This window comes from Heterodontus francisci, chromosome 2 (assembly GCF_036365525.1).
Source record: "Heterodontus francisci isolate sHetFra1 chromosome 2, sHetFra1.hap1, whole genome shotgun sequence".
NCBI classification, from domain to species: Eukaryota; Metazoa; Chordata; class Chondrichthyes; order Heterodontiformes; family Heterodontidae; genus Heterodontus; species Heterodontus francisci.
In genome coordinates, this window is record NC_090372.1 from 171,202,872 (window position 1) to 171,230,688 (window position 27,817).

The window sequence follows — 27,817 nt, forward strand, 5'->3', positions numbered from 1 at the left end:
CCAGTTTAATGCACGCCCTACATTCTTTTCGTATTTAAAAATACACAAGCATAGGCCTTTCCTTTTCTATTTTGGGGAAACAACCTTGCAGCAACTAGTCTGAAGATGATGCAGTCTAGCTGCAATCATGTTATTAATAATTATCGACAGGACGCAGCTGAGAACGGCGCGTGCACCCACCTCCCCTTTCTCTCTCACCCCATTCCACTTGAACAGCTGCCCAGGTGAAGGAAGGCAGTTTCCGGCTAACAGCGAGCAGAATGGGCGGGCCCAGGACTGCAGTCTTGGCGTGAAGTGCGCTGCACTCCGACAGTAGCGGGAGTGAATGAGACCGAGTGAGGGCAGGACATAGTGCGAGGGGGGAAAGATGATAGAACTGTGATTCTCCAGAGCTCTGCAAAGCCCGCTTCCTGCTGACCTGACACCCCACACAAATAGCCGCTCTATACATTTAATAAAAGGACGGCGACCAAGAACTCTCAGCTTTGCAAAAAAAAAATCACCACAGTAATGTCTGGAAACCGGGTTCAGTTCGCAGGACTACCACCCCCGGGAGATGCGAAGGACCGCCACAAAGTAGCACGTAAGTGTTTATTTTTAAGAAAAAGTTTGACTTGTTCTTAGCTTAGGCACATGCAGTTGACAAAGTAAAATACTTAATTCAGTCTGTGACCTTATTACACCCTTATTGAGTGGTTTTGGGGTGCAGGCGCAATGGCAGTAGAGCATGTGTTTTTTTACATAGATTTGTCAACACAACTTCAGTGCTTTAACGGTGACTGGCCTGAAGCTGTTAACATTCCTGTTTTTTTCCAAGACGTGCTTAAAATTCCAGTATTTGCAATTGTTAGTCCTCAGTCTATTACTTATTAACATAATTTGTATATTTTGTTTAACACTATCGTTTCATATTTATTTCACATTTTAACGTACTCTTAAATACTTGAAATTTAAACAAGCTTAATTTATTTTATCCCTATTTTCTGAGAATGCTACAAGTACATTGTGGATACGTTGATGTATATATGTTGGAGATACCCCCCCCCCCCCCCCCCCTTGTGCACATCTGACGGCATACACTCATTATTCTCTAAGTAATGCTCCAAAGTGGCCGTTCATCTTATGGATAGTCTCTATTTGTGCAGCCAATGCAATGTTATATGGAATAAAAACAAGAAATGCTGGAAATACTCAGGATTTCTTGTTTTTATTTCAGATTTCCAGCATCTGCAGTATTTTGCTTTTATTTTAATGTTATGTGGAGCTTATTGTTTGTAGTAAGACTGACTATTTCAATAACTTGTATTTCTTATTTACATAGTGCTTTAACATAATAAAACATCCCAAGGAACTTCACAGGAACAGGAGAACCAAAATAAGGCAACTAGTAGGACAGATGACTAAAAGCTTGGTCAAAGGGGTAGGTTTTAAGGGTACCTTTAAAAGAGTCAAGAGGTGGAGAGGTTTAGGGAAAGAATTCAAGCACTTGGGACGTCAGGTGAAGTGATTAACATGGGGGATGCTCAAGAGGTTAGAATTAGAAAAGCAAAGATATCTTGGAGGGTTATGGTGCTGGAGGAGATTAGAGGTAGGGAGTGATGTGGCCATGGAGGGATTTGAAAAGCAGGATAAGAATTTTTAAATCGGTGTTGCTTAACTGGCTGCCATTGTAGGTCAGGGAGTAAAGGGCTGTTGGGTGATTGAAACTTGGTAACAATACATTGTTACTTCAAGTACTGAATTAAGTTGCTTTTGCGGGTTGCATGTGATGCTCATGATCTCATAACTAAACATCAGACAATTATGATAATGCAAAATCTAGTGTGCTCAACCAATAGTTGCTGGAGAGTATGGCATTGTAATATTGTGGTTCTGTACCAGCAGGTCAATAACAGTCACTTAGTGTGAATGTGTAAACTGTTTTTTCTTCCAACATAAACCCAAAGCAAACTTGATGCTTAACAATATTTGGACAAGATAAGATTGGGTGATTTAGAAATGTATGAAGTTGTTAAATGGTTTGGGGTTTATGTGCACTATTGGCTTCAAACCAGCAAGGGTCCTTGACCACATGTTAAATTTACCTTGACCTCTGCTTTTAAATTTTTGCATTAAGAGCTGCCAAAAATAGCTACAATCTGCAAAAAGTGCCTCTTTAAAATTTAAAAAAATCTGCATGAAGGTAAGATGTCTCTAATTAGAGATGAAAGGAGTTCCAACTCTGAAGTATATAGCTAGCTTAATTCATTCTGATCTTGGAATTCCTCATCTAACATCCATTAGACTGTTGTATCTGTGATCTCTTGTACCCAGTTGGAGATAGATTCTTCACCTCTGCTGCAGTTGTGAATGCAATGCCAGCCAGTTTTCTTGAATGAAGTTTAAAGTGTCAAAAAGCATAAAGGATGAATTGCACAAGTGTAGGTTTCCTTGAGATTGGATTACATTAATACATTTTTTTATTCTTTCATGCGATGTGGGCACTGCTGGCAGGCCAACATATGTTGCCAATCCATAAGTGTGCAGATTGCAAACTGAGTGTGGAGATTAGAGTTTTGTGAGTGCTTTCGGTGAAGGGGGGAGGAGGTGCTCCATTTTTCTACTTTTTTTTTTGCTACTTTAACTCTTCAGTATTTTGGTTCTTGCTTCAGTGCAGTGGCAAGAACTGGTTGGTGAGAAACTAGAAAGCTATTTTGATTATAATAAATAGTCTGTGAAGTTAAGATATGGCAGGGCACTTCTGAATGGAATGTACAGCCTGGCACATGGGAAGCCATGGAAGCACCATGTGTCCTAGATAAACACATATGCAGGAAACGTCACTGGCTACAGAAGCTTGAGCTCCGTGTTTTGGAACGCAAGTGGTTGCTGGAGTCACTGTTGATCCACGAGGTGGAGGACGACGTGGATAGCACGTTTAGGGAGGTGGTCACACTGCAGATTAGGAGAATGCAGGCAGATAGGGAATGGGTGGCTACCAGGCAGTATAAGAGAATCAGGCAGGTAATGCAGGAGTCCCCTGATATGATATCACTCGCTAATCTGTTTTTCATTTTGGATACTGGTGAGGGTGATTGCTGATAAGAGGAGTGCAGTCAGAGCCAAGTTTGTAACACCACAGGTGGCTCAGCCGCACAGGAGGGAAGGAAGAAGTGTGTAAGAGCAGTACCGATAGGGGACGCATTAGGGGAACAGACAGGTGTTTCTGCAGCAGTAAACGTGACTCCAGGATGGTGTGTTGCCTCCCTGGTGCCAGGTCAAGGATGTCACGGAGCGGCTGTAGGACATTCTTCTGGGGGAGGTGAACAGCCAGAGGTAGTGGTCCACATTGGTACCAATGATATAGCTAAGAAGGGGGATGAAGTCCTGAAAGCAAATTTTTAGGGAGCTAGGAAGAAGAGTACAAAGCAGGACCTCAAAAGCAGCAATCTCAGGATTACTCCCAGTCCCACGTGCAAGTGAGCATAGGAATAGGTGAATTGAATGATTGAACAAGTGGCTGGAGAACTGGTGTAGGAGGGAAGGCATCAGATTTCTGAGACATTGGGACCGATGCTGGGGCAGGTGGAACCTGTACAAGATGGACGGGTTGTATCTTAGCAGGACTGGGACGAATATCCTCGCAGGGAGATTTGCTAATGCTGTTGGGGAGGATTTAAACTAAATTATCAGGGGGTTGGGAACCTGAGAGGGAGGTCGGATTGTAGGGAAGCAAAACTGGTAACTTGTTACTGGTTCCAACACCCCTGACAAGTATCAGGAATATCAAGGTGCACAATACTGGGGAAGATAGATAGCACTAGAGTAGGGAATAGTAAGTTAATAGGTGGGGTCAGAGTAAGGGAGAAAGTAATAAAGTTTGAATCAGGATTAATGTGCATGTATGTGAATGCACAGAGTGTGGTTAATAAGACTGGTGAGGTACAGGTGTAGATTTCCACATGGCAATCTGAGGTTGTGGCTATAACAGAGAGATCACAGAATAATACAGTGCAGAAGAGGTCCTTCGACCCATCGAGTCTGCACCGATGCATTAAAGACACCTGACCTGTCTACCTAATCCCATTTGCCAACACTTGGCCCATAGCCTTGAATGTTATGACGTGCCAAGTGCTCATCCAGGTACTTTTTAAAGGATGTGAGACAACCCGCCTCTACCACCCTCCCAGGCAGGGCATTCCAGACCGTCACCACCCTCTGGGTAAAAAAAAGTTCTTCCTCAAATCCCCCCTTAAACCTCCCGCCCCTCACCTTAAACCTGTGACCCCTCGTAACTGACCCTTCAACTAAGGGGAACAGATGCTCCCTATCCACCCTGTCCATGCCTCTCATAATCTTGTACACCTCGATCAGGTCACCCCTCAGTCTTCTCCGCTCCAGTGAAAACAGCCCAAGCCTATCCAACCTCTCTTCATAGCTTAAATGTTCCATCCCAGGCAACATCCTGGTGAATTTCCTCTCCACCCCTCCAGTGCAATCTCATCCTTCCTATAATGTGGTGACCAGAATTGCACACAGTACTCCAGCTGTGGCCTTGCCAAAGTTCTGTACAACTCCAACATGATCTCCCTACTTTTGTAATCTATACCTCGATTGATAAAGGCAAGTGTCCCATATGCCTTTTTCACCACCCTATTAACCTGCTTTTCTGCCTTCAGAGATTTATGGACAAACACGCCAAGGTCCCTTTGTTCCTCGGAACTTCCCAGTGTCAGGCCATTCATTGAATATTACTCCTTCCAAAGACATGGCTCAAAGAAGGGCAGGACTGGGTGTTAAATATTCCTAGATACAAGGTGTTCAGGAAAGATAGGAAAGGGAAAAAAGGGGGAGGGGTGGCAGTATTGATTAAAGAGAGCATTGCAGTGCTGGAGAAAAAGGATGCCCAGAGGGGTCGAGGACCGAATCAATTTGACGAGATCTAAGGAACAAGAAAGGTGTGGTTACATTGCTCGGTGTTGTCTATAGGCCAGCAGCTAGTGGAAAGGACATGGAGGAACAAATTTGCCAAGAAATTAGGTGCAAAAATTATATGGTAGTTATAATGGGGGATTTTAATTATCCAAACATAGATTGGGATAATAATGTAAAGGGCAGAGAGGGGAAAGAGTTCCTAGAATGTGTTCAGGAAAATTTTCTACAACGGTATGTTGCTAGTCCAATGAGAAAGGAGGCACTGCTAGACCTGGTTCTTGAGAATGAGGGGGCCAAGTGGATCAACTATCAGTAGGAGAGCATTTAGGGGATAGTGATCGTTTGTATCCTAAAGTTTAGGCTGATTATGGAAAAGGACAAAGAGCAATCCAGGATAAGAATAATTAACTGGCGGAAGGCCAACTTCAATGGGGTAAGAATGGGGCTAGGGCAAATAAATTGGAGGCAAAAGCTGGCAGGAAAACCAGTAGATGAACTATGGGCTACCTTCAAAGAAGAGACAGTTTGGGAACAGTCAAGTTATGTTCCCTCAGAGTTCCCTAGATGATGAGAGGTAGAGATTAAAATAAGAAAAAGTATGCTTATAACAGATGCCAGGTAGAAAATACTTCTGAGAACCAGGCCAAATATAGAAGGTCCAGAGGGGAAGTGGAAAAGCAAATAAGAGAAGCAAAGAGAGCATGAAAAGAGACTGGCAGCTAGCATTAAAGGAAATCCCCAAGTTTTCTATAGGTATATAAATAGTAAAACAGTGGTTAAAAAGAGGAGTGGGGCCAATTCGGGACCAGAAAGGGGATTTACACATGGAGACAGAGAGCATAGCTGAGGTATTAAATGAATACTTTGCATCTTTCTTTGCCTGGGTTGCATCATCTTACATGGTAATGGTGAAAGAGAAGGTAAGTCAGACACTGGAGAGGTTTAAAGTCGATGAAGAGGACGTATTAAATAGGTTGTCTGTGCATAAAGTGGATAAAGCACCAGGACTGGATGCGATGCATGTGGGAGGAAACCGGAGCACCTGGAGGAAACCCACTCGGTCACAGTGAGAACTTGCAACCTCTGCACAGGCAGTATCCAGAACCGAACCCGGGTCGCTGCAGCTGTGCTAACCACTGCGCCACTGTGCTGTGTTTTGAAGTATCCATTGTTTCCAACAGCATGCAGTCTCATATCTTTTACTTAACTGGCTAAATTTTACTACAGTCCCGTGAACACAACAACTACTATCATGTAAGTAAATTGAGCTGTCAATTTGCACATGCAAAGATCCCACAAATAGAAGAGATAAATTATGAGTTAATCTTTTGGTGGTGGTGGCTGAGGTATAAATTTTAGCCAGGATACCTAGAGAATTCTCTTGGCCTTTCTTTGCACAGTGCCATGGAAAGGTTTACATCCATCTAAACAAATGAATGAAACCTTGGTTTAACATCTCATCTGAAAGACAGCCTTTGATAATTCAGCACTCCTTTAATACTGAACTGATTTGCCAGGCTAAATTGTGTGGTCAGTTCCTGGATCGGGGCTTGAACCTGCAGCCTTCAGATTCCGAGGAAAAAGTGCTACCAAACTGACAACCACCACTCAAATGGCCTCACTTGGATAAACATTGAGTTTTTTTTCTGATCATCCATTATATGTAAGCTCAATTTCCTGAAATGGTGATTCTATTTTCAAATGTCATAAGTTTACCATGTGTTACAACTATGTGAGGAAGGGGTCTCTGACTGCCCCTTTCGCCCTTCTTTGGTTTGGCCATAGCGGAGTTTATTTATTTAACACAATGATTTTAGCTTACCACCTCAGTGAGCCCTTGCTCACTGTCCCTCAATTTTAGTTACAAATGAACCAATCAGACAGGTTTTCTTGGGTTTAAACAAGAAAGATGAAAGTTTATTAACCTTATCACTCTAAACTGGTTAAAATTACTGAAATACACAATGCATCCATGCTTACGTGTGCACAAATAGATAGAGGGGAAGAAAAAGTTGGGAGGTTGAAGCAAAGTTTGTAATAAATGGAATTCCAATATTGGGTTGTACAGTCCTTAATTGAAGTTAAAGTCTTGCAGTCCTCGCTGGGGCTACGTGCACCATTTCAGGGTTGCTTCTTTGTTTCCAGAAGGCCGAAGAGAGGTTTTATCTGTCGTCTTGGTGGTTGCCTGTAAAGTTCTGTAGTCTTGAGGCCTAGTAGCTGCCACTGTGATTTCCCTGGACTTTGCTGGAGAGAGAGATGCTTTTTCTCTTGGAGTTCAGTTGCAGTCTCACTTTCACACTCTGAGGCACAATTCAAAACGTCAGTGTTACCCCAGGTATGTCATATGACCATTTTTTCTTTGTTGAAAAAGCAGTTCCTGGAGGGTTGTTTGAACTTGAGTCCTTCAGTCATACTCGGTGGTGGGACTGGGGATTGGCTGTTTCCAAGTCAAAGGGTGTCGATGTCTTTTGATCACCACTATTGACAAAACCAATCTCGCTAATTGAAACAGGGAGCACCCCCATTGTTCCAGCTAGACTGGTGTAATTTGCCTGTGTTTCTCAGGCAGCCCTGGTCTTCTCCAATGCAAATGTCTGTGACCATTTATAGCTGTTCAGTTCTGCTTTTTTAAAATTTATTTGTAGTGTCCAGTAAAAAGTTCTCAAGCTGAGTTTCATACAATGAAATTAATATTTTTCCATTCAGCATGTGTGATTTCTGTCACACATGGGATGTCCTGAGTGTCCAGTGGTGCATTAATGCAGTGGCTTGGAAAAGGCACAGCCAATGACAAGTGTATTGGTTCAATAACACTCTAATGACTAAAAAGATGAGGCAGTCACCAGCTAGGTGAAGCAGAGATACCATGTTGTATTGGATGAATTATTTGGTTGTCTATTCAAAGTTAAATTGTCTGAGTCAAAGATGGAGAATTGTTGATTAGTGTCAACTCCAAGAAAGACAGACTACGAAGCAACCAGGAGATGGCTGGATATCTTGGGCTAACTCATTTCAAATCCTGTGTTTCAAGATAGGGTGAATGAACCATTAAACTAAAAGAACTAAAGAGTTCTTTTTTAAAAAAGTTATTGTCAAAGACTTTGACATTATATTGCCACAAAGGATAACAATTCTGCTTTGGGTCAGCCATCATCTTCAACTGATGTTCAGCTGGCTCTGCTATCTGTAAATACGCACCTCAAATGTTGTGCTTTGTTCTATTAAATAGAATTGCCATTAAACTCATTTAACACAAGTCAATGGCTTTCTGAACTTATTGAGGTTCTCCAACTAAATTTTGCAGTTCCCTTTATTCAGTATCAATTGTACTGTTGCCAGGGCATCACCCCATTCTGATTCCCTTTCAGTGACAGCATTATTGTAGGAAGTTTAAAAACAAAACTTGTATTTATTTAGCACCTTTCATGACCTCAGGATGTCCTAAAGCACTGTTCAGCCAATAACATTTTTGAACTGTAATCACTGTTGTAATGTGGGAAACATGGCAGCCAATTTGCATGCAGCAACCTTCCACAAAGAGAAACATGATACTGACCAGATAATCTGTTTTAGTGGTGTTGTTTGAAAGGTAAATATTGGCCAGGACACTGGGAAGAACTCCCCTGCTGATCTTTGAAATAGTACGATGGGATCTTTTGCATCCGCTAGGGAGGTCAAATAGGGCCTCAATTTAAGATCTCATCTGAAAAGCAGCACCTCTGACAGTACAGTGCTCCCTCAGTATGACACTGGCATGTCAGCCTAGCTTTTGTGCTCCGGTGTTTGGAGTGGGACTTGATTCTGGGGAGTGGACGGAGTGCTCCATTGATTTTTGTTGTGGGCGTGTGTGGCAGAGCTACAATAATGGTTTTTCTCACTGTTCAGATGAGGATCATAGCAGCTTGGAAAATATACACCACATTAATGATGCATGTGCACTTACTACAGCGTAAGTTTTAACAAAGTTCCAGGGATAGTTCTTTATGGTATGCTGTCGCAGTAAAACTTAACGAAGGGTAGGGCTTGGATTTTTAAGTACTTTCTCTCTAATCTGTTTACATGTTTGTCATGTTCATCAAAAGCCCTTTAAGTTTCAAATTATTCATTGTACCTGTGTTTGTCCAGAGTCTGCTGTGATGTAAGTCTTTGATAATGAGTGGGGAAGGTGCATACGTGCACCATGTGTGCCAATTCTATAACTCCAAAGATTCAGAAAATGAAAAGGATATGAAAAAAATTGAATGGTAACTATTGCAGGCCAATGAGACATAGGCAAATAATTTTTTTTAAAACTCAATTTGATATACCGTTATGAAGTTGCTGTTGGAATAGCTAGCAGTTGCCTGAGAATACAAGACCTTGTGCAGTTAGTGAGGAAAAGCCTCCTTTGCTGAAAGCCTTATACAGATGTATAATATTTGAAAAATTGCATTTCTGATCCAAAATAAAACTTAATTACAATTTTTAGTTTTTTAAATCTCTATGCTTTGGTCAAGTTACAGTGGGCATTTTCAACTTGATTCAGTTCGCTGCATTCTTGCCTCTGCATTGGAAGGTTGAGAGTTCAACCCCTATGCCAGAAATGAGAGCACATTCTACCTTGACGCTCCAGTTCAATTCTGAAGATGTACATTATTGTTTGAGGTGTCATCCTTTGAGATGACATAAACCAAGACTCTGTCTTCTGGGTGAGGTAAACTTTAAACTACTTAACAGTGGATGAGGAAGAGAGATTTGTGGATAGCATGCTTATGGATGCAGTCAGCCCGCAGCTTAAGAGTATGCAGGGAAAGAGGGAAAAGAAAAGCTTATGTCCGACACGGAGAACTCCATACTACAGAAAGCTGAGAAAGGTATAGAAAGTGGAGGGGTGAAATCAAAAAGGAAATTAGGAAAGCAAAGAGAGGGCATGAAAGAATAATGGCAAGTAAGTTGAACCCCAAAGATGTTGTATCAATACATTTGAGTAAGAGGATAACTAAGGAAAGAGTAGGGCCCATAAAAGACCGAAAAGGTAACCTATGTGTAGGGAGCGTAAGATGTTGGTATGGTTCTTAATGCCTTCAAAAGAGGGGAGCGATGCAGATATCTTAGTTGGAGTGTGAAGTATTGGATGTGATAAACGTAGGGAGAGAGGGTCTTAATGGGATTAGCATCCTTGAAAGTGGATAAATTACCAGGGCCAGATGAAATGTACCCCAGGCTGTCCAAAGAAACCAGAGAGGGAATAGCTGAAGGTCTGACCATCATTTTCCAGTCCTCACTGGTTACTGGTGTGATGCGGGAGGATTGGAGGACTGCTAATGTTGTACTTTTGTTTAAAAAGGGAGTGAGGGATAGACCAAATAATTACAAGCCAGTCAGTCTACCCTCAGTAGTGGGTAAATTATTGGAATCAATTCTGAGACAGGATAAACTGTTAATTAGGGCACAGATTAATCAAGGATAGTCAGCATGGATTTGTTAAGGGAAGATGGTGTTTGACCAACTTGATTTGACTTTTTTGTAACCAGGAGGATTGATGAGGATAGTGCTGTTGATATGGTCTGCATGGATTTTTAGCAAGACTTTTGATAAGGTCCCACATGGCAGACTGTTTTTTAAAAAAAAATAAAATCCCATGGGATCCAAGGAAATGTAGCAAGTTGAATACAAAATTGGCTCAGTGGCAGGAAACAAAGGGTAATTGAAGGGTGTTTTTGCGACTGGAAGGCTGTTTCCAGTGGTATTCGGCAGGGCTCAGTACTGAGTCCCTTGCTTTTTGTGGTATATGTTAACAATTTGGACGTAAATGTAGGGGGCATGGTCAAGACGTTCGCAGACGACACAAAGATTCGCCATGCGGTTGACAGCAAGGAGGATAGCCGTAGGCTGCAGGAAGATATCAATGGACTGGTCAGGTGGGCAGAAAAGTGGCAAATGGATTTCAACCTAGAGAAGTGTGAGGTGATGCATTTGGGGAGGTCAAACAAGGCAAAGGAATACACGATTAATGGGAGAATACGAAGAGGTGTAGAGGAAGTGAGGGACCTTGGAATGAATGTCCACAGATCCCTGAAGATAGCAGGGCAGGTTGTTAAGGTGGTTAAGAAGGTATATGGAATCCTTTCCTTTATTAGCTGAGGTATAGAATACAAGAGCAGGGAGGTTATTCTGCAACGGTGTAACTCATTGGTTAGGCTACAACTTGAGTACTGTGTGCAGTTCTAGTCACCATTACAGAAAGGATGTAATTGCACAAGAGCAGGTACAGAGGAGATTTATGAGTATTTGCTTAGACTGGAAAAATGCAGCTCTGAGGAAAATTGGATAGGCTGGAGTTGTTGTTGTTGGAACAGAGAAGGCTGAGGGGGAGATTTGATTTGAGATATGCAAAATTGTGAGGTACCTGGATAGAGTGGATGGGAAGGGCCTATTTACCTTAGCAGAGAGGACAGTGACTAGGGGGCATAGATTTAGAGTGATTGGTAGAAAGATTAGAGGGAAGATGAGGAAAAGTTTTCTTTTACCAGAGGGTGGCAGGGGTCTGGAACTCACTACCTGTAAGGGTAGTAGAGGCAGAAGCCCTCCACTCATTTAAGGTGTCCGGATATGCACCTCCAGTGCTGTAAGCTGCAGGGCTACGGACTAAATGCTGAGTGGCACACTTTTATCCAGCGCAGACATAATGGGCCAAGTGGCCTCGTACTGTGCCGTAAACGTTCTATGATTTTATGATTACTCAAATAAATTTGTTCTGATATAAGGAATTGAGGGTTATTTCCAATATCTGAGAAACTTCAGTTCAAGTACAGCATTTTTTTGGTCTGAAATTCCAATGAACTGAATGATCTTGGGATTTCCCCCTCCTATTTATAGTCAATGGAAAGAATTTCAGTCTTTAACATTACTTCCAATTGGGGACTTTTGGATAATGTTTAGTTATTTCAGTTGGTGTCATATCCCATAAAATAGACTTTACATATTCTGATGTTTGAAATTGCTCATTATTTGATATAAAGCAAATTGGATATCTTCATCCCATTGGTTCTGCCAAGAATAAAATTAGGAATTTGGATGCAGTCTTCAAGAATATCCAGAGTCTGACTGTGTCATACTTGTTAGGCTGTGTTTTTATTTGATAAAGAACTGCTTGTTCTGGGAATAAAGTTACTGTTAATGTGTCCAGGCAGACCCCAACCCTGTGACATTTCTCTGGCATGGCATATCTGCTACACAAGTACCTCCAATTTTAAGCATTCTTCATTATTAAAAAAGGAATCCCGCTGTCAAGTTTTTAATGGGCGGTTCTGATAAGTTCTATTTTTAGTTTAAATAGATTTAAGCACTTCAATTTTCTAAGTCAATAACCTACATTTATAGCAATGTGTTCAACTACAGATTTACAACTTCAATCCATGCACAATAAATACAAACTCAAACAACCCTGATGTGTTGACATTTTTTGTTTGTTACCCTGAATATATTGTGGTTCTGAATCTTCTCCACCTAAACAAACAAATTATTACCCAGATAATACATTGCATACACAGTTGACTTCCCTGCTGTTTGTTCACTAATTTGGTAGCATGCTTAGCTATTAGGTCATTTAAGTATGAGGAGCATCTCACAGATTCTTAACAGTTGTGCAAGAAAAGCTGTCAATTTAGTTTGTCCCTGCACTTGATTGAATTTTTATGTGTAGGGACCATAAACCATTTGATTTCTATTCAACTTCAAACTATTAAAATAAATTAACTACTTTGGATCATTAAGAATAAGCAGTTAATGTTACCTGTTGCAGTCATGAATGACATCCTATGTGACTGACAAAGGTAAACTATCTCTCCTCATCCTTCTTGACCTGTCTACAGCCCGTGACAGAGTTGATCACACATCCTTCTCCACCTGGGTGGGACTACACTCATCTGGTTCTCCTCTTATCTATCTAATCATAACCGGAGCATCGCCTGCAGAGGCTTCCCTTTCTGCTCCCACACCATTGCCTCTGGTGTACCCTCAAAGGTTGATCTTTGACCCCATTCTATTTCTCATCTGCATGCTGCCCCTCAGTGACATTATCCAAAAACAGTGTTAATTTTCACAAGTAGGTTTATGACACCCAGCTGTACTTTAACATCTCTCTCAACTCTTCCACTGTTGCTAAATTATCGGACTGCTTTTCTAACATCTAGTACTGGATGAGCAGAAATTTCTTCCAATTAAATATTGGCAAGACCAAAGCCTTTGTTTTTGATCCCCACTACAAACTCTGTTCTCTAGCTACCAACTGCATCTGTCTCTCTGGATGCTGTCTGAGGCTGAACCAGACTCTTTGCAGCCTTGGTGTCATAGTTAAGAGTTCCGACCACACATCCGTGCCATTGCTAAAACTGTCTATTTCCACCTTTGTAATATTGCCTGACTCGGCTCATTTGCTGCTGAAACCCTTATCCATGTCTTTGTCACCTCTAGACTAGACTGTTCCAACAGACACCTGGCTGCTCAGCTGCATCATATGCTTAAATTTGAGGTCATTGAAAACTCTGCTTACATCCTTACTCACACCAAGTCCTGTTCACCCATCACCCCTCTGCTCGTTGCTTAACTGGGAACCAGTTTAGATCAATGCCTAAATTTTAAAATTCTCATTCTCATTTTCAAAGTCCTCTATGGCCTTGCCCTAACAATCTCTAATCTCATGCAGCCCCTGAGATATCTAGGTCCATCTAATTCTGGTGTCTTGCGCTTCCCAGATTTTAGTTGCTCCACCATTGGCGGCTGTGCCTTCAGCTTCCAAGGCCCGAATCTCTGGAATTCCCTGTCTAAATCCCTCTGTTTCTTTCCTCCTTTTTAAGCCACTCCTTAAAACCGACCCCTCTGAACAAGCTTTTGGTTAAATGCCATAATATCTCCTTATGTGGCTCTATCTAATTTTGCTTTGCAACGCTCCTGTGAAATGCCTTTGGACGTTTTAGGTTACAGTTGCAATATAAATGCAACTTGTTATTGCACGAAGAAAGTTTATTTGGTATTTAAAAACTTGTAAAAAGGCTGGAACAGTCCACAACTTTAATGATGACATAGAACTGCTAGAAATGGGTGCAAAATACTGTCAAAAACAGTCAGTTCAAAAAACAACTTGATACTGCCAACTTTGCTTATTTAGCTAGTGGGGAAAAACTTATTAGGGGATAACTCGTGGCATTGCTCAAGGTAGGTTGGAGGATGTAGTAGTAATTAATGAAGATGTGGTGAGACCATATGAAATAGATGGCTCAAATTTTCTGTGGGCCATTCAAAATTTTTTTGTGCTTGTGTACAGTGTGTATCGCATTCAGGTTTTAATATACGAATACTAGTAGATCTCCAGTATTGCTCAAAATACATTTTCATAATCATGGGAGGATTATATCTTGGTAGTGTTCAATAAGTACCATTGAATAAAGTTCTGTGTAAGTGGCCAGTACCTTTTTTGGATTAATTATATTATAGGCACGTTCTGAAGTTAATTAGAGGTTAATTCTTCAAAACATCCTGAGGCCAACTACTAAGTAATTATTTGATTGTAAACTGGCAGCTGCTTGTAAAATCTAGCTCCTCCCAAGCAGGTTAGCCAACAAGAAGTAATCTGAAATTGGCATCGATTTGAAGTGGATCTGTCCCGGAATTGGATTTGTCGAACTTGTGTTGTATGTATTGCATTCTTCAGGGAATGTGGAAAATAAAACTACATTGGCTGGATTGACTTTTAAGGTATATCTGATTGCTTTTTGATTTATTTGGAAAGGGTTATCAACTGCATTCTAACTGCATGCAAAATCTTTGGAACAGTCTGACCAGAACAGTTATGAGAAATCTATAAATGAAAGCATTATTTCATTTTATTTCATGAAGAATGAAACACTCGTGTAGATTCTTGTCTCTAATTCTCCCCCACCCCATTCTCCATCATATGCTTTGGAGAGATGCTGAGCAGAGACTAGGTGATTTGTCAGGAGGGAATCAACTTGGAGACAGATGTTCCATGTGGTGCATAAAATGGCAAAAGTCAAAAGCTCTTATTTGCATACATTGACGTCAGAGGTCACGTATGACAAGCCAAACTGTACAAAGGTATTTATCCAAATATCTCCATTTTCATAAAGTTTGCATGTAAAATTGTTTGCAAATTATTCCACATGAGTTGCCTTGTTTGAAGGCTGTAAATTTGCTGTTTTCCAAAAATCATTGATATAATTTGTTTGTGATAAGCCAGTCCTAGAGTTTCTCTCTTAATCCAAGTGTTCTGACATTTTTATGATACGTGTGAGAGGAGTTGGTTGTTGGTCTGGTGTCTGCTGTTTCCTTGGATGGTTTTGCTGCTGTGATTGTTGCTGCTGATTTGACGTGTGTGTTGGAGTATGGTTGACCTCTGCGACTGATGGCCGTTCAGTTGGTGAAATCAGATCTGTCTGCTTAGCTGTTTCAGCGTAGATGTTTACGGTTGCAACAATAGATCTGGTCATTCTCATTCATCTTATACAATTGAGATGACAGCTTCTCCATGCAAGTCCCAAGTTGCCAGTGGGCTTATTTTTTTTTTCCCCTTGCTTTCACTCTGGCTATCCAACTCTCAGCCCTGGCAACAATTTGGCAGTTTTATCAGTGAAATTTGGCTTTGTCATTTTCTCATTGACCTTGCCATTCACTCCTGTTGCTACTTCTGCCATGAGTAGTTTAGGTGCAGCGTGACCTTAGTCGCTGGACTGGGCTACTTTCCATGCCTTCCAATGGCCTCGTACACATCTGTGCTGGATCTCATAGATTTATTTGATCCCTTGGGCTATTTTTACTGCTGCCTCAAGCCTTTCCATTTGACTGGGGTTAGTGTGGAGATGATATGTAATGCTGAATCTCCCAATTTCCCAACTATTCATGGTGTCTAATTCTTCTCCTTTGAGCTGAGGATCATTGTCGCTCATCACAATGTCAGGAATGCTATGACAAATGAAGTTTGCTTTCAGGCATTCTATGATTTCGCTAGTAGTTGTTGTCAGCTGATCTAACTCTCTCTCAATTGTAGTCGACTGATGAGATAATCAGTTCCAGTGAGAGTGAAGAGGTCTATTCAAAGCTTCATCCATGAGTAGCGGGAGGGTTGCGCTGTCTACTTGTCAGCTGTTGTGAACAGATGGGCAAGCGTTTCCTCGAGTTTGGAGCAGCCTCTGCTTCATTGGACATTCTCCTCGGGTGTGCACCCTCAGGCCTGTAGGTGGCAGTGGAAAACGCAGGATTGGAGCAGTTTTTGGCACTTGTAAGTCCTTTTTGGAGACTGGAGCTTTGTTTTTGGCAGGCTCTGTGGATGGAGCCAGAGGGAGCAGCCTAAGGTTGCTGATTGGGAAATGGTACTGGCAAAGGGGAATTGGGGTGTGCATCTAACTATCAAGGGCCATGGAGGACTAACTAGGGAGCACAGAGGCTCTACTGGTCTATTTGCATTTGTCAGAGTGAGAAGCAATGGCACGGCAGCTGCAAGCCTTTTTGGATTTGCACCACTATTGTATCTAAGTCCAATTTACCTGGACTACAAGGTGCAGCTGGAGGGATCACCTGACAAAGGTAGAAGTGAAGAGCCTGTCATTTAAACACTAACTTCTGCAGCTTGATTTCGTCATCACTGATGCCCTTTGCATGACTGCAGCCCAAATTATAACCTTTGGAAGTATGTCAAGGCTGTAGAGGGGTAGGGCCATACAATTTTATGGGATTGGTCATTTTCCCCAAGCATCAGGGTGTAAGCCACCTACATTGTATGGAGAGCACCCATTCAGCTATGTAAATAGGTAGTGATTCCACTCCTCAATGTCCAGATAGCATCTGAGGATTCTCCATGCAGAAGCTTGACATGTAAGAGATTGTCATAATGTCTTTGCCATTTGTTTTTTTTCTAACCTTTACAGGGAAGGAAATCAAAATAACGGTTGACTTCTGGGTGAAAAGCATCCCTGCTGTTCCCATGGCTAATAACCCACTCTGTCTAATGATCAATGTGTGCTGGGAAAGGAAGCAAAAGTATCCTCTTGTCAAGCCTGATTAAGTTGTTAAATGTTTTCCAGCAGTGGTCTAAAGTCTTGTGTGTGAGGACATTGGTCCTAATGCTACCTTCCTCCAGATGGTATGAGTTACATTCATGCAAGGCTTGGTAGCACCTCTAGCCAGGAGTCTCAGCCATCTCAATCTCTGACAGAGACAGACTTGAGGTCTGCATTTGTAATGTGCATCCTTCTCCTTGATGTGCTGTCCGTTAGGTGCGAATTGCACTTGAATGATCAGTTTCTGTTCAAATAGAACAGTATTTATGAAACATGCAATGAAGTTATTCAAAAGTGAAGGGAAAGAACTGTTCCTCATCAGTTGGCCCTAGTCGTTTTTTTTTAATTTTGGGTTTCACAGGAATTTCCACTCGTTTAGCTGCTTGCACTCATTTTAACGGGATTTAGGTCAATGGGTTGTAAACGAACAGATTAAAGCCTGGCTACCTGACCCACACCCGACTAGACCTGACTACATGTGTCGGATTCAGGTTGGGTCGAAATTCCAAGTTCAGCATTTGGGGTCGGATCGGGCTGGACACTGCTTTCGGGAAGTCACAGGATCAGGCTTACCTATAATTCCCCACAACTCCAGCTGCAGAAATAGCCTGCTGCTGGAACAGATGGAGATTCGTGTCAGGTCGCGAAATAAAGTTAAAGGGCTTGGGTCGGGTTTTAATTTTATACCAGAGCCAGGCTTTCGAACAGATCCAGGTATCCTGTGTGCAGCTCCCTCTGCAGGCCACTGAGGGGTGCAAAACCTTTTTAACCAGAGCATTAGAGGCATAGCAAAATTTTAAGTCACAATGTCAGTTTCGAAAGTTTACAAAATACAAGTATGGCTGGTACAAACTACGAGTAACAAAACTGAATATATATCCAACATGTTAATTGTCCTTTGTGTTTACAGAACCTATGTGTTTCCAGCACAGGAAATGGGATAGAATTGACACAAAGACAGGGATTATGACCTTAGAACTGACTAGAATAATTATATACGTTGTATCATTGGAGAAGGTTATTCATTAACTATTCCTCTTTAATTTTATGATCTAGCCAATGATTCTCTGTTTTCCTTCCTCTGCTGGGAAAGAATGTGCACCTCATTGATGCAGTTGTATATAGCATTCAAGTATTTGGCTGCAAAATCCTGTATCTTCAGAATTTTGTAATCTAATACTTTGGAAACTGTCCACTACTAAGACAGCAAGCTTTGAGAATGCATGTAGTTGCTCTTTTTCTGAAAATGCACCACATCTTACTGGGTAAAGAAAAGCACTGTGAAAGAGACACAGAACAACTCAGCTGATTAATGAATTGAAGTTAACTTTACCTTAGGGATGGCGAGCAGAAAATTCACCAAAGAGTTCCACACTTTTTATTCTTTCATGGGATGTGGGCATTGCTGGCAATTTGTCGCCCATCCCTAATCGCCCATAATGATCTGTTCATTCCACCTACTGCCCACCTTCCATCTCTGCCCCAAATAGAGCAACCTTCCTGAGCAAGATCTATCAGTAGACATCCTTTGGATCAAGGAAGGGGAAAATACTGGAAGTCACTAACAAGTTCCTTGTTCCAAACGCCATCTGTCGAATGGCAGGTTTTGAACAGCCACAGCAAGATTGGTCTGGTTAAACAGGTTCAGGACAAGCCAGGGCCCCTGCGCAGCCAACCTCCAGTGCTGGGGCCTCAGTAAAAACTTCATATGCATTTGTGGAGAGACGAGCAATGCTGCACGTTACAGAGGAGTATCTCCTCTACAGACTAAGTGGTGGACTAATCACCTTAAATGCAGCAAATGAAGAGGCTATCGCATGGCTCTGGGGATTTGCATTTGCTAAATAATAAATTGCCCCGACAGCTGAGACTAAATCAGCCACATTGCCGTGGGTCTGGAGTCACGTGTAGGCCAGGCCAGGTAAGGACGGCAGATTTCCTTCCCTGAAGGACAATCGTGAAGTAGATGGTTTTTTTTTGATAGTCGATAGTTTCGTGGCACCGCTACTGAGACTAACTTTCAATTCCATATTTTTTTATTAATTGAATTTGAAATTCCACCAGCTGCTGTGGTGGGATTTGAACCTGTGCCCGCAGAGCATTAACCTGGGCTTGGGCGCTTGGCATGACGTTGAGCTGCTCTTCCATCTCCTTTGCCTTTGGGCTCACTTTTTTTGACCAGCAGTCCAGCCCCTGACCAGCTGACCCATTCACCCACCTCCAGCATTCTCCTTCCACCTGGACCCCTCCCTTTGGCTTCTTACATGCTCTTGATCTTTTCATTAAAAACTGTCGGCGAGGCACCGGCCGTCTCAATTTCCCTGCCCCACTCACTCACTCTAGCCTGTCTCCCTCTGAACTTGCTGCACTCCGTTCTCTCACGTCTAACCCCGACATTGTCATCAAACCTGCAGACAAGGGTGGTACTGCTGTTGTCTGGCACACCGACCTCTACCTTGCAGAGGCTCAGCACCAACTCTCAGACACTTCTTCCTACTTCCCCTTGGACCATGACCCCACCACCAAACATCAAGCTGCTGTCCACAGGACTGCCACTGACCTCATCTCCTCTGGAGATCTTCTCTCTGCAGCTTCCAACCTCAATGTCCCGCAACCCCAAACAGCTCGCTTTTACCTCCTTCCCAAAATCCACAAACAGGACTGTCCCGGCAGACCCATTGTTTCAGCTGTTCCTGCCCCACTGAACTTATTTCTTCCTATCTTGACACTATCTTTTCTCCCCTGGTCCAATCTCTTTTTCACCTATATCCGTGACTTCTGACGCCCTGCATCATTTTGACAATTTCCGGTTTCCTGACCCCAATGGCCTCCTGTTCACTATGGATGTCCAATCTCTCTACACCTCCAACCCCCACCAGGAGGGTTTGAGGGCTCTCCACTTCTTCCTTGAACAGAGGTCCAACCAGTCCCCATCCGCCGCCACCCTCCTCCGCCTGACTGAACTTGTTCTCAAATTGGACAACTTCTCCTTCAACTTCGCTCACTTCCTTCAAATAAAAGGTGTTGCTATGGGTATCCACATGGGTCCTACTTATGCCTGCCTTTTTGTGGGATATGTCGAACATTCTTTGTTCCAGTTCTACTCTGGCCTCCTCCCCCCATTCTTTTCCAGTGCATTGATGACTGTATCGGTGCCGTTTCCTGCTCCCGCCCCAAACTGGAAAACTATCTACTTTGCTTCTAATTTCCACCCTTCCCTCACATTTACATGGTCCATCTCTGACACTTCCCTTCCCTTCCTCAACTTCTGTTTCCATCTCTGGGGATAGGCTGTCTACTAATCTTCGTTATAAGCCCAGCAACATCCGCAGCTACCTTGACTACACTTATTCACACCTTGCCTCCTGTAAGGACTCCGTTCCATTCTCAGTTTCTCCGTCTCCGGCACATCTGTTCTGATGCAACCTTTCATGACAGCGTTTCTGATATGTCTTCCTTTTTCCTCAACCGAGCATCGTCCCCCCCGCCCCCCCCCCCCCCCCCCCCCCCCACCGTGATGGACAGGGCCTTCGACCGTGTCCAGCCCATTTCCAGCACCTCTGCCCTCACCCTTCCCCTCCCTCCCCAGAACCACAATAGGGTTCCCCTTGTCTTCACATTCCACCCCACCAGCCTCCACATCCAAAGGATCATCCTCCGCCATTTCTGCCACGCCCAGCATGATGCCACGACCAAATACATCTTCCTCTCCCCTCCCCGTCAGCATTCCAAAGGGATCATTCCCTCTGCGACACCCTGGTCCACACCTCGTCCCCTTCCCATGGCACCTTCCCATGCAATCGCAAGAGGTGTAACACTTGCCCTTTTACCTCCTCTCTCCTGACTATCCAAACACTCCTTTCAGGTGAAGCAGCAATTTACTTGTACTTCTTTCAATTTAGTATACTGTATTCGCTGCTCACAATGTGGACTCCTCTACATTGGGGAGACCAAACACAGATTGGGTGACCACTTTGTGGAACACCTCTGCTCAGTCCGAAAACATGACTCCGAGCTTCTGGTTGCTTTCCAGTTCAACACACACCCCTGCTCTCATGCCCACATATCTGTCCTGGGCTTGCTACTGTGTTCCAGTGAGCATCAACGCAAACTCAAGGACCAGCATCTCATTTACTGATCAGGCACACTGCAGCCTGCCGGACTGAACATTAAGTTCAAAAATTTCAGAGCATGACGGGGGCCCTCCTTTTTTTCTTTTTTTCTTTTTTACTCATTTTTTATTTTAGATTGTTTCATCATTCATTTTTTTACCATGTTCCTACCCACTTTTTTTCATGTTTGCGCTTTGGGTCAGGGTTGTTCATTTTGCCATCAATTAACACCCTCTCCGCACTAACGCTTTGTCTTTCAGCACATAATTAACATACCGTTTGCCCTTGCTGCATGACCTTCTGGTCAGTTATTCTCCGTGACTCTTTGCCAGTTCTCATGAAGAGTCACTGATCTGAAACGCTAAATCTGCTTCTCTCTCCACAGATGCTGCCAGACCTGCTGAGTATTTCCAGCATTTCTTGTTTTTATTACCTCTGGATTACTTATTCACTGTAGATTACCAGTTCAGTGACATTACCACTATGCCACCATCGTCCCTGGGATCAGAAGGTTGTGGGTCCAGATCCCATTAGAGACTTTTTATTCTTTCGTGGGATGTGGGCGTCACTGATAAGGCCAGCATTTGTTGCCCATCCCTAATTGCCCTTGAAGGTTGTGGTGAGCTGCCTCCTTGAACCACTGCAGTCCATTGTTGCAAGTTGGGGAGGTAGTTCCAGGATTTTGATTCAGCAACAGTGGAGGAACAGTGATATATTTCCAAGTCAGGATGATATGTGGCTTGGAGGGGAACTTGCAGGTGGTGGTGGTTCCATGAGTCTGCTGCCCTTGTCCTTCTAGGTGGTAGAGGTTGCGGGTTTGGAAGGTGCTGTCGAAGGAGCCTTGGTGAGTTGCTTAAGTGCATCTTGTAGATGGGACACACTGCTGTCACAGTGTGTTGCTGATAGAGGGAGTGAATGTTGAAGGTAATGAATGGGGTGCCGATCAAGCAGGCTGCTTTGTTTTGGACGTTGTCGAGCTTCTGGAGTGTTGCTGGAGCCGCATTTATCCAGGCAAGTGGAGAGTGTTCCATCACACTGCTGACTTGTGCCTTGTAGATGGTGGACAGGCATTTGGGAGTCAGGAGGTAGGGGGGGTTACTCACTATAGAATTCTAAGCCTCTGATCTGTTCTTTGACCAGCCACATAAATACTGTGTTACATGATAACCCCCAGGATGATAGTGGGGGTTTCAGCGATGGTAATGCTGTTGAATTTCAAGGGGAGATGGTTAGATTCTCTCTCCTTGGAGCTCGTCATTGCCTGTCACTTGTATGGCATGAATGTTATTTCCACGTATCAGCTGAAACCTGAATGCTGTCCAGGTCTTGCTGCATACGGAGAAGGACTGCTTCAGTGTCAGGGGAGCTGTGAATGGTACTGAACATTGTGCAGTCATCAGCAAACATTGACACTTCTGACCTTATGGAGGGAAAGTCATTGAAACAGCTGAAGATGGTTGGGCCTAGGACACTGTCCTGAGGAACTCCTGCAGCGATGTCCTGGGGCTGAGATGGTTGTCCTCCAACAACTATAGCCACCTTCCTTTGTACGAGGTATGACTCCAACCAGCGGAGAGTTTTGCCCCTGATTCCCATTGACTCCAGTTTTGCTAGGGCTCCTTGATGCCATACTCAGTCAAATACTGCCTTGATATCAAGGGAAGTCGCTCTCACCTCATCTCTGGTGTTCAGCTCTTATGTCCATGTTTGGACCAAGGCTCTAATGACGTCAGGAGCCAATTGGCCCTGGCAGTCCCAAACTGAGCATTAGTGAGCAGGTTGTTGCTGTTTTAAGTGCTGCTTGACAGTACTGTCGATGACACCTTCCATCACTTTGCTGTTGATCGAGAGTAGACTGATGGGATGGCAGTTGGCCAGATTAGATTTGTCCTGCTTTTTGTGGATAGCACATGGCTGGGCAACTTCTCACATTGTCGGGTACATGCAAGTGTTGTAGCTGTACTGGAACAGCTTGGCTAGGCGCACAGCTGGTTCTGCAACACAAGTTTTCAGTACTACAGCCAGGCTGTTGTCAGGGCCCATGGCCTTTGCAGTATTCAGTGCCTTCGGCAGTTTTTTTACTATCCTGTGGAGGGAATCGCATTGGTTGAAGACTGGCATCTGTGATGTTGGGGACCTCCGAAGGAGGTCGTGATGGATCATCCGCTCGGCACTTCTGGCTGAAGATGGTTGAAAATGCTTCAGCTTTTTCTTGTGCACTGATGTGCTGGGCTCCCCCATCATTGAAGATGGGGATATTTGTAGAGCCTGTTAGTTGGGTCATTGTCCACCACCATTCAGTTGATGCACCACATCTAGGCTGGCACTTCAATGCAGTACTGAGTCATTGCTGCACTGGCAGAGGTGGTGTCTTTTGAATGAGATGTTAAACCGAGGCCCTGTCTGCCCCCTCAGGTGGACATAAAATATCTCCTGGCACTGTTTGAAGAAGAGCAGACAAGTTCTCCTTCTGTCATGACCAGCATTTATCCCTCAACCAATATCTAATCTGATCAGGTCATTTTATTTCATTGATGTCTGCGGGACCATGCTGAACGCAAATTGGCCTCTGTTTCCCAAATCACGGCACGACTGCTACAAAAGTATGTAATTGGTTATAGAGTTATGGAACTTAGAGTCTGTAAATCAAGTTTTTTTTGCTTGTCAGGGTGAAGTAGCTTGCATTGGCTTGTTTTATCCCCTTTTTTTGCTAATATCACTAATGTATATTTCCATGCCTCAGGCATTTTGTGATCAGACTTTTCTTGCACATTCTCATTTTTGCTACTTAATTTTATTTTATATTGAAGTGAAAACACCTTGTGGGTAACTAGCAATGAAAGTGTTTCTGTACCTTTTTCTTGATGCATCTTTCATTTATAGTACAAGAGACTTCAGGACCAGTATATGAAGTCACTAATTTGCAGTAAAATATAACTAGACTGCCAGCATTATTGTACACAAGCTGATGATGTAGTTTCCTTTTTATCTTGCACATACTTAGGCTGATAAGAGGCAAGTAACATTTGCAAAACAAGTTTACCAGCAATGTCTACCTCCAGTAATAGAAAGCATAATTACCATGCTTTCTGACATTCAGTGGCCTTGCCATTGCTGAGTTTCCCCCAGTCGTCATCATCCTGCAGGTTACTGCTGACCAAACAATGAGATAATCTAGCCACAGAAATTCCATGGCTGATCGAGCAGGTCAGAGATTGGATATTCTGTGGTGGATGGCTCACTGAAGGCTTGCTACCCAACCCGAACCTGATGGGACCCGACGACATGTGTCGGGTTCGGGTCAGGTCGCGCTTCGGGTCTGGCATTCAGGCTCGGTTCAGGCTGGATAGGACATGCTCTATCACCACCTCAGGTAAGTGACTCTAATGTTAATTTTTACATTGTGGACTTTTAAGGTGGTTTGTTAGTTATTTTAAGCTTGTGCAGGTAAAGAACAAAGTGGAAAACGGAAGGTAGGTTAACTGATGGTTGGGTGCGGGGAAAAAATGGAAGGACTCGTCTCGGGCTCGGTTGGGGTTCTGTCAGGCTCGGGTTGGGTCTCATTTGCAGACCTGAGCAGGCTTTTGTGGCTCACCACCTGACTCCCCGAAGCCTTTTCACCATCTACAAGGTACAGGTCTGGCATGTGATGGAATATCCTCTATTTGACTTGTCTGAATGAGTGCAGCTCCAACTGTAAACCGTGGCGTGGAGCCAACTCCCCCTTGCCCCCTTTATTCCCTATACCCACTTGATCCTGGCCGTCACATGGGACTAGGTCCTCTTAATTCAGGCTCAGGCTGGGTGTTTGGGATATCAGGTTGCAGGAGAGCCACCCTCCAGCTTAATCCACAGCTACAGTTAATGGCTTAGTACAAAGAGGAGGAAACTCAGTCCTTTCTTTAACTATCAATTTACTTTATTCACGTTGTTGTACAATGTAAGAATAAGACTTGTACACTTCGTTAGACAAAAGCTTGCAACTCCAACTGAGTTGTACAGTTAATAACAAAACTAGCTAGAATTCATAAGCACACCCACTAGGTTCCTCTGACCTTTCCCTGACCGAGTCACAGAAAACTAAGGATAATACCCGAAAAAGGGAGAGTTAACGCTGGCCAGGCATTCCGTTCTCTCTCTCTCTCTCTCTCTCTCCTACGTCGTCGCCGCGTTGCTCACGCAGGGTCTTCCACTTCCACGATGGTTGATCTCCGAAGTTTTCGCTGGCTCTATGCCCAAAAAGCTCTATTTTTATCCTCCCTCTTAACTCTCCAAATCTGAGCTGTCTCTTTCCGGTTGGCTTAAGCTTGCTCACCTCGTTCACATCTTCTCTTAATTGGCCCAGGCCCAAAGACCCCGGTATCACACCGTGTCCAAATAAGGCTCTTTTCCTGTGATCGATCCTTTGTCTTGTCTCATAGTAATTAGTTCAAACTGGTTTTTACCAGCACAGGCCAGTGTCAGAGTTCCAGGTTACTACAGCTCACAAACAATTCCAACAGTTTGTAACTGATTCTGTATTTCTTGCAGCCCCTGGCCAACACAACAATACTCAAGAAATTGAGTACAAAGCAGTCTGCTTGATTGGCAGCCCATCCACTCCCTCCTCATGTGCAGCCCATGACTACAATGTGTACTGTCCAAAAGCTGCAGTGCAGCAAAACCTGTGACCTCCACCTTGAAGGACAAGGGCAGCCAGGTTTCCTTCGAAGTCTCTTGCCATCCTGACTTGGCTGTATTTGTGAAGATGCAGAAAATTAGTTTATTTTGCCTGAGGGTTTTGGAAGGTCTCTGGCAATTTTGTACTGTTTCGCTTGTATCCAGCAAGAACTGGGTTCAGAAATTCCCAAATTCATGTTGTTCAAGAATCATAACCAGCTATTTCCTCTCTATTTAGAATACATGCCAACTATGTAAGAAGCAAACTCCAGGCATCCCACCCAGGTTTACATAAGCTAGTTCATCACCTTTGTATTTTTTTCCTTTGGAAGGCCCTAATGTTGAGCAGCTGTTTTCTAATTCCTCCCCAGAGAAATTGAAACAGGAACAGATACTGAACATATTGCTCTGAATCATTTGTTTGTCATCTGTAATACATTCTAAGCAAATAATGTTCGTTTTCATTTTTACAGAGATTTTATGTAGAAAAAATCAAATGCACACAGTTTTGGTAATCGGGTCTGTATTTCATGTTATAATTCCCAACTGCGCTAGCAGTTTCTGCATTGTCTCTATAGAATATTGCTTTTTCCCCCCATTTGTACTTACTATATAAAGCTCTGGTTCAGCTCCAATTGGAGTATTCCGTCCAGTCCTGGTCATCACATTTTAGGTAGGATGTGAGGGTCCTTGTGGGTGCAGAGGAGATTTACTAGAATGGTTCCAGGGATGGGGGATTTTAGTTAAAAGGCTAGCTTGGAAAAGCTGGAGGAGCTCTCCCTGGAGGAAAGGAAATTGAGGGGAGATTTGGTAGAGGTGTACAAGATGATGACTGGTTTGTAAGTTGGATAAGGAAAGACTGTTCCCATTAACTGATGGTGCAAGGACTAGGGGGCACAGATTGAAGATTTTGGGCAAAATGTGCAGGGGGATTGTGAGGAAGAATTTTTATTTGCAGTGAGGGATAATGACCTGGAACTTGCTGCCCATGAGGGTGGTGGAAGAGACAATCAATGATTTCAAAAAGAATTTGGATGGCCACTTGAATTGAGTAAATATGCAGTGCTACGGGGATCAAGCAGGGGAGTGGGACTGACTGGATAGCTCTGCGGAGAGTCAGCATGGACTTGACGGGCCAAATTGCCACCTCCTATGTCATAAACGACTCTGACTTCCAGGTGTCTGCCATCATTACTAAAACAAGTGGCACTTCTGATGCAATAGAAAAAAAACTACATTATTTAGAAAGCATGTTGGTACACCACAGATGTACACAGACTATGCATTTTGGGGATGAGCTTTTAATTACTTTATTTCAGTTTTCTTGTTTCCCCATCCCAAAACATTGACTTCTGAATCAGACACAGTCCAGTATCTTTCTAGTACTTTTGTCAAAGGGACTATTATGCCAGTGTGAGTCTTGACAGAGTGCATTGGCAGTATATTTAGAGTCAGAGTCAGAGAGATACAGCACTGAAACAGGCCCTTCGGTCCCCCGAGTCTGTGCTGACCATCAACTGCCCATATTTGGTCATGAGAATCTGAACTGTCCTTGCCCAATGTGCACCCTTTCATCAAAGTTTACTGGATGGGTACCAGGAGTATGAATGTTGATTTTTTTTTTTCTCTTTCCTTTCTAACCCAAGGGAGCTACTGCTGACTTCAGTGTTCCTATTGCCTCATCAGCTGAAATGAGATCAGCAAACAGTACAGAGTCAGAATTGAATTGGGTACCATCCTTGTCTCTAAGGCTTAGCTATTCATTAGATAAACATGCTGTGCATTGGGAAATGGGAGAGCGAGAACATTTTATTCAAGAAACAGTCCACTTCTGCTGCAGAGCTTGGCAATGTGGCAATAACAGGAGAACGTATCCTTATTTTTTATGCCCGATACATTTAAGTGTGAACTGCAGACTTTCTGTTGATTGTAGTGTGTGTATATATTATGTAAGTGGGGCAAATTGCAGGAGAATAAACAATTTGGTAATAACATTTGAGTCACAACAGTGGTACCCTTGAACTCACTAATGTGGGGCAAAATAAGTGATCTCTTCAAAACTTAAGTAGTGATCTGAGA

General features: G+C 43.2%; 1 protein-coding gene across 9 annotated transcripts in view; it reads left to right on the plus strand.

The window, feature by feature from the left end:
- Window positions 1-209: 209 nt before the first annotated feature.
- si:ch211-285f17.1 (sickle tail protein) overlaps window positions 210-27,817 on the plus strand; it is an 815,052-nt gene continuing 787,444 nt past the window's right edge. For 4 of the 9 annotated variants that reach the window (XM_068013784.1, XM_068013793.1, XM_068013791.1 and 1 more), the window contains exon 1: window positions 211-583. In XM_068013784.1, the coding sequence (XP_067869885.1) occupies window positions 511-583 (73 nt within the window). In that variant the 5' untranslated portion in view covers window positions 211-510. Of the gene's footprint in view, window positions 584-27,817 lie in introns of all 9 variants that reach the window. The other 5 variants (XM_068013806.1, XM_068013809.1, XM_068013831.1 and 2 more) reach the window with 2 other exon arrangements.